Here is a 6571-nt window from a genome sequence, read left to right as displayed (position 1 = left end):
TTGAGGTCATAGGTTTGACTCCCCTTTGTAGTGGAGAATGGCTTTGAGCTAGTTTTTCTTATGGGACTTGTGTGCCATGTACCTATTCCACTTGCCCGAGGTATAGATATGGACTTTGCCTCAAAAGTTTAGCCGCCACTTGTAGGTGATTTGGTTTGTACCTTGAGGTTTACTTCCATGAGGTCATAGGTTTGACTCCCCTTTGTAGTGGAGAATGGCTTTGGGCTAGTTTCCCTTATGGGACTTGTGTGCCATGTACCTACTCTATTGGCCTGGGGTATAGGTGTGGACATTGCCTCAAAAGTTTTAACCACCACTTGTAGGTGAGTTGGTTTGTGCCTCAAGGTTTACTTCTTTGAGGTCATAGGTTCGACTCCCTTTCATGTGGAGAATGGCTTTGGGCCAATTTCCTTGGAACTTGTGTGTAGAGGTGTGGACTTTGCCTCAAAAGTTGTCTTTTTTATTATTAAATAAAGAATTTTAATCTAATTATGTAACTAAATTACTAAGAACTTGAAGATAATGCCAACTAATTAATTGTAATTTATAATACGTATAATATAATAAAAATGTACGTTATCAAATATATTAAAAAAAATTCTTTACAAACTTTTAAAAATATTAACAATATTTTTAAAAATGAAACTTTATAAACAGTCCCTTTACAAGTAAATAGAAATTATAAATATTTAAAATACCTTTTAAGAGAGGCCAATTGTATGGAAGAAACAAATCTATTCCACAATGCAAAACACATTTCTCTCATCTTCAACAATAATGATACATAATAAATTATGACTTTTAAATAGAGTAAAATAAAAGAAGAGTCCAGCTTTGACAGTGACAATTTCAATGTGATATTCTCACCTATACAATGACAAATATTTAGATTGCGCATAACATATTTGTCTAATTAGTTAGTCTAGCACGATTTGCAGGCTTATGGTCAAGCCCTGCGTATGCAATCCCAAACCCTGTAGTTTATGATTTGACATCAGCTTAAACATCAAAAGCCAATGTTTTTTAAATCGGAGTTGGGGAGTTCCACGAAAGGGCAGAAGCTGTTGCACAGGCAAGAGCAGCAGCCAGTGTACAGAGTAGAGTGATGAACGTGGGCATCCTTCCCTTGTCTTTCCTTACAAACATACCCTCATAAATCGGATAGCTATTTGTTACTATAAAGCTCGACATCATCACCTGTACGAACATATCCCCCATGGCTGAATAACCTTGTCTGATCACTCCTGCAATTGCACATACTAACGCCATGAGATTTATCAGTGCAATGCTAGTAATCGGTAGAAACAGTGCAGAAGATACCCCAAACTCAAAAATCTCTGCCTCGTATCGTCTCGCTGCTTCGCTATCAAATACTTTGCTTGTCACCTCGAAACCCACTTTGGATATTCCGAGTAATTTACAGATTACTTGAATGAGCGCAAACAGATACGACGAGACGCCTTTTATCATCCACATCCTCTGTTCGTTCCACCAAGTTTTTAAAGAGCCTCCTCCAACATATATAAACTCTAAAGCACCGTATGTATATGAACATATTGGCAAAAATAGAAAGAGAAGAATCCATGGATCTAAAATCTGCAATATCATTGTGTGATGGATTAGAGACATGATTCAGAAGTTATTTCAAAGTAATTTACACATTCATCTATATAGAATTATAGGAAATCATTTGCATATACTGTACAAACAAGGTCTTCACTGAAACAGACAGCTATTTCTTATTATATAAAATAAAATAAAAATCAAATCAGGAGAACTTGTATCGATATCATGGATGATAGAATCACCATGTTTATTCTATTGAAAAGAAAGTTGTCAAACTATATAGAAAACTGAAAATACTAAATTTTGTGCTACCTTGGGAAATACTGATTGCCCGGTCACCATGCATAAGGCCGGCACTAAGCCATAGCAGACTAAAGGTAAGGAAGATGGAGCCCGGAAAAAGTAGAAGCCGTAACACATGTTCTGAACTAGTTTCATATGCCGAATACCATATTTGACCAAACAAAATCTGCTGGCAAAGATCTCAAGTAAACCGGTTGCCCATCTTTTAGTTTGAATGAGAGTATCATTCAGATTAACAGGCACACAACCCACAAAAGCGTGTCTTTTGGGAGACCAGAAAACAGATCTCCATCCTCGGCAGTGTATAGAATAACCTGTCATTACATCTTCAACTGCACAATCGTAGAGCATGCCAACCTGTAAAAGAACATGCAATATCAGAAATTATCTGGAAAGAAAATTATCCAGATGTCAAACATTGTCAAGATTTTAGCTTGTATATGCCTTTTTCCCCCATTGGGTGTTTTCCTCATAGCCGCACTTGGAAACATCTTTTGCTTCGTTCACTCTCTTTGATGGCGCTGCTTTCTCCAAGCTTAAAATTGATGAACTGATAACTTCTTTCATTAACTCTGAAGAGCTCTGTTGCGGATCTCTTCCACATAAGACATCCCTGCGGAGAACGCATCCCGTACCCACGTATGGACTGCCTTGAATTCCATCAATACCGTAATAAAGTATCTGCATACAATAGTTTATGGAAATAAAGGTCAGTTGATCGCATATGTTTGAGGTCAGAAGTTGGGTTACTAATACTCACATCAAATTGCTTCCTGAGGTAATTGGCATACAGATCATTTTTAGTAATGCCATAAAACCTTTGAGGAAACTGGACAAAGGCAAACTGGTGCCCAGTTAGAGGGTCCATGAAAAAACACATGGCTTCTCGAAGGGCTTCACAGTTGTTGGCATACATATCACAGTCCAATGTGAGAATGAATGGAGCATTGCTCATCAGAGAAGATATCCTAATCTGCAGACAAGAAATAAACAAATCAAATAAGTCATAAAGCAAGTGTGTAGACAATCTAAGCAGGAAAATGAGACCTTCATAATTACCAGAACATTGAGTGCACCAGCCTTGAAATTATGGGGGTGTCCAGGTCGCTTTTCGCGGGAAACATATACAAGGCTGGGCAAATCATGGCCGTCATTGTTGATGTCTTTGCCCCTTTCTATCAAAACCTGTACGAAGCTAACAACAATGTTACACAGCATTATTTAATTATCCCAAAACAGTATAGAAGTGAATTCATAAGAGTATTCCATCTTTTTTGGAGTATTGTATTATTCTTTCAAACAGTCAAAACAATATAAGTGATTTTTATAACCTGGACTATACTTGGGTGGTCTCGTGAAGTCATCTCAGGTTTCCATTCGTTGAAGCCACTGTGTTCTTTGTATTTCTCTTCTGCAACAGTTCCTCTCTCCATAGTGCTATTTATACGATATTTCATCTCATCGTACATATTCTACAAGAACACAGCCTATTTAAAAAAGTGAGAAGAAAATAACATAGCTTATGGTGAAGAGTATTGATATTCTTCTAAGCTTATATTTAAGCTATACACACCTTTACGTTTTCGCACTCTTTACAGAAGGACAAGCCGTGACTTTCATGGTCATAACATTGAGAAAAATACGCTTCTGGGCACCTCTGCTGAATGGAATACTTGTGGCAGAAAGGAACCCAAGTCTTTGCAAAACGTGAAGCTTCAACCAGAGCATAAAAGGTGAGTGGGGATCCTCCATCATCCGACACATAGCATGTCAATTTATTGGCTGGGTAATTGAAAGCCAGAGTAGACAAAACAGTGTTCGAAACATCCAGTGGAGTCTCTTTAAAAGGGTCAGCCGTGCATATAAATATATCAATGGGAGGTAGATCCTTCTCAAACCTGCTCAATAACAAACATAGCCAATATGTTCCTCCTTTCTCTTACGATGGATCATAAAATATGGAAGGAGTTTATCCCGTACAAAGAGAAACGTATCGTGAAACTTTAAGATAAATCTTCAATTACTTACCTCCTAGAAAGTCTTTCTGGGAAGATAAATCGATTCACTGGGAACCATTTGAAGGCCATTTCTAATGCCCAGTGGAAGGCCATGCCTATCTCCGCACAAAATACCAGCAACCATGGTGTAAATCCTTCACTTGGCATATACTGAATGCGATAATATATAAGCCCCAGAATTGCACAAAAGTATGCGCATCCATATGCTCTGTTTATCTTTGCTACTCGCCTTGGTACTGTGGTGTGAAGTGAGGAATCTGTGGATTCCATCTTCTTGGTGGTTAAATTCAATTAGTGAAGCCATCTGAATCAATTTATAACAGCTGGGCATTGCAATCCAACTTGGAGACAATAATGTTACTTTGTAATGATTTTAGTTACCTTAATTCTAGTTTGAAATGGTTGTTGCATCCATCGCAATGGAATCCACGATTTGAATGGTAGAAATGCTCATTAATTTCCACACCAGTTCGTCTCACGGGATTTGACTACTTTTCCCATTATATGTGGCGTGGAGCTCAAAGATGAATGAAAAAATTATGATCTTTTTCTATGGGAAAATAGCCACGGAAATGCACTTTCTTACGAAGGAGAGGACTTGGATTTTTTTTTGAAAAGTTACAAAAAGCAATGTAAAGGAAGTGCATTTTGGTGGTCCAAGAACATAGTCAATATATTATTATTATTAAATGCTAAACATCATAAGTTTTTAAATATAACAATTAAACAAAAATATATTTATAAAATGTCTAATATTTAAAATAGAAGTTTTAAAATATATCAATTAAACAATAATATAATTGTAAAATCTTTAAATATTTAAAATAGTTTTTATAATCTGATATGATCTTTTTATTTAATTATTATATTTGATTGTATAGATTGTGAGGTAATTTATTTTTTATGTCTAATGGTCATAAGAATCCATTTTAATAATGATAACACATTTAAAATTCACTGAACGTAGACGATGCATAAACATATAATGATGAAGATTCCTTTAAAATGTAGAGAAAATTGTTGACCGTGGCTATACAGCCACGAAAATGCACTTCCTTTACATTGCTTTTTGTAATTTTTCAAAAAAAAATTCTAAGTCCTCTCCTTCGTAAGAAAGTGCATTTCCGTGGCTATATAGACGTTGCCATGTTCTTGTTTATTTATTTGCAAAGAGACAGGCATTATACAAGCTGCCCGGTCTAACACTCAAAACAAAATTCCTAATTATTGCGACAGCTTTTCTACAAATCCTTCTAGAAAGTGAACCCCTTTGAAGATTTTGTGGTTGATTAGAATAAAAAACCTTTTCTGGTTGATTAGCTGAGAAGTAGGCAGAAAGTCTAAATTAAATTACATGGCATGATGCCGACCAGAGTTTTTTGAACTCTATTTTCAAAAGTTTGAATATCTTTTAAATTAGATTTTGTCAACGTTCTAGTTTTCATTGACGTTTTGTGCTTAGATTTATGATTAAAAATGGTTTTGAAGTTTGATTAGTTGAAAAGTAGGTGAAAAATGTAAACTTAAAAAAAAGTGATGTCAAAGAAATTTTAGAATCGATTTGATGACGTTAGTATTATTCAACTATTCAGGTTTCATGAACAGGGAGGAAAAAAATCAAAATTTGGTGCCAGAGATTAATGATATAAAATAAATCCACATCTTTAAATCAGTGAATAGCACAGTGGCATTGTAGTTTTGACCATGCAGTTTTCCTTCTATCTGTTCATACAATCTAATTAAGCTATCAAAGAAAGTAGAAAATGAATGTGAATTCTAAAGAAGAGGGAAAACATATTACCGGATGATGGATTCTGAGAAGCACATTTCAGATTGGGTGCGTCTGAGAGTATTCAAATCTACCCCTAGACAATAATCTATAATCTACTCAATTATCATCTATCTCTCCAGAAGTTCAATCATGAACATCAGTACTTTATTCTTACATTAAGACAATTTTGTATATTGTATAATTTGAAATAACTTGAAATGTTTCAATTTAAATTTTATTTAACTGTACTACAAATGAGCATACATAATCTACACTCGAGTGGGATTTGAACTATCATTTAAGGTGACTTGTTTTAGTATTATTTTATGCTTGGATCTTTTAGTCTTAACATTTCTATTTTATTAGGTTGAAAGGGATTGATGATTTTTTTTTAAAACTATTGGTCATATTATGTAATACTAATCTTCTAAACCATGTGATGCAAATCCAATGTTGTAAAATAGTTAGATTTCTTTCATATTTCTTATTATTATGTATGTTACTTTTTTGTCTAAGAAGTTGTATTTTACTCACAAATATTAGTGTGGAGAAATCCAACTCTTTGTTGAATGTTTAGATAAAGATAGAAAGAGTTGGGATGACAATAAGAAAACTTTTCTTTTCTTTTATTCAAATAGAAGGTTAAGAATTATCATTCATATAATAAAAAATTTATCTTATCTCAAATCTATAGAGTAGTTTGAGAGGCAATATTCTCCTATGCAAGTGACTGTTATATCTCATGATATTGGTTAACTTACACTTGATCACACTACTTTTGTAAGACATCCTAAAGTTCCTATTACTTAATTCATTTCCACTCTTACCTTTTGAGTATTTTATACTTGTTATAATAGTCTCGATCAATATTGTCTTAAGCAAAATGGCTGGCTCCTCAATAATTTTTGTTAAC

The 6571-nt window shown here is 34.6% G+C and overlaps 1 protein-coding gene across 1 annotated transcript; it reads right to left on the bottom strand.

Moving 5' to 3' along the window:
- Positions 1–781: 781 nt before the first annotated feature.
- Positions 782–4196, bottom strand: LOC149547478 (cellulose synthase-like protein E6). Its single transcript, XM_089794755.1, has 8 exons — positions 3898–4196; positions 3443–3767; positions 3201–3341; positions 2929–3054; positions 2630–2842; positions 2314–2550; positions 1879–2226; positions 782–1596 (listed from the first exon to the last, which is right to left on the bottom strand). Exons 1-8 carry the CDS (start codon positions 4155–4157, stop codon positions 1024–1026), a joined length of 2223 nt encoding a protein of 740 aa, XP_089650881.1. The 5' UTR covers positions 4158–4196; the 3' UTR covers positions 782–1023.
- Positions 4197–6571: the final 2375 nt, after the last annotated feature.

The sequence above is a fragment of the Cupressus sempervirens genome, chromosome 7 (genome assembly GCF_028749045.1).
Source record: "Cupressus sempervirens isolate cs-2001-9-10 chromosome 7, ASM2874904v1, whole genome shotgun sequence".
Taxonomy (NCBI): Eukaryota; Viridiplantae; Streptophyta; class Pinopsida; order Cupressales; family Cupressaceae; genus Cupressus; species Cupressus sempervirens.
Note: the sequence above shows the minus strand (reverse complement) of the source record. Positions and strands in the feature narration are given on the sequence as shown.

Bases quoted from the DNA above. Each gene is read 5' to 3' on its own strand.
- LOC149547478 (XM_089794755.1), bottom strand. From the start codon at position 4,157: ATGGAATCCACAGATTCCTCACTTCACACCACAGTACCAAGGCGAGTA. The intron at 3,768-3,897 runs GTAAGTAATTGA...GTTATTGAGCAG, and splicing joins CCAGAAAGACTTTCTAGGAG to GTTTGAGAAGGATCTACCTC. The intron at 3,055-3,200 runs GTTATAAAAATC...AGCTTCGTACAG, and splicing joins ACCACCCAAGTATAGTCCAG to GTTTTGATAGAAAGGGGCAA.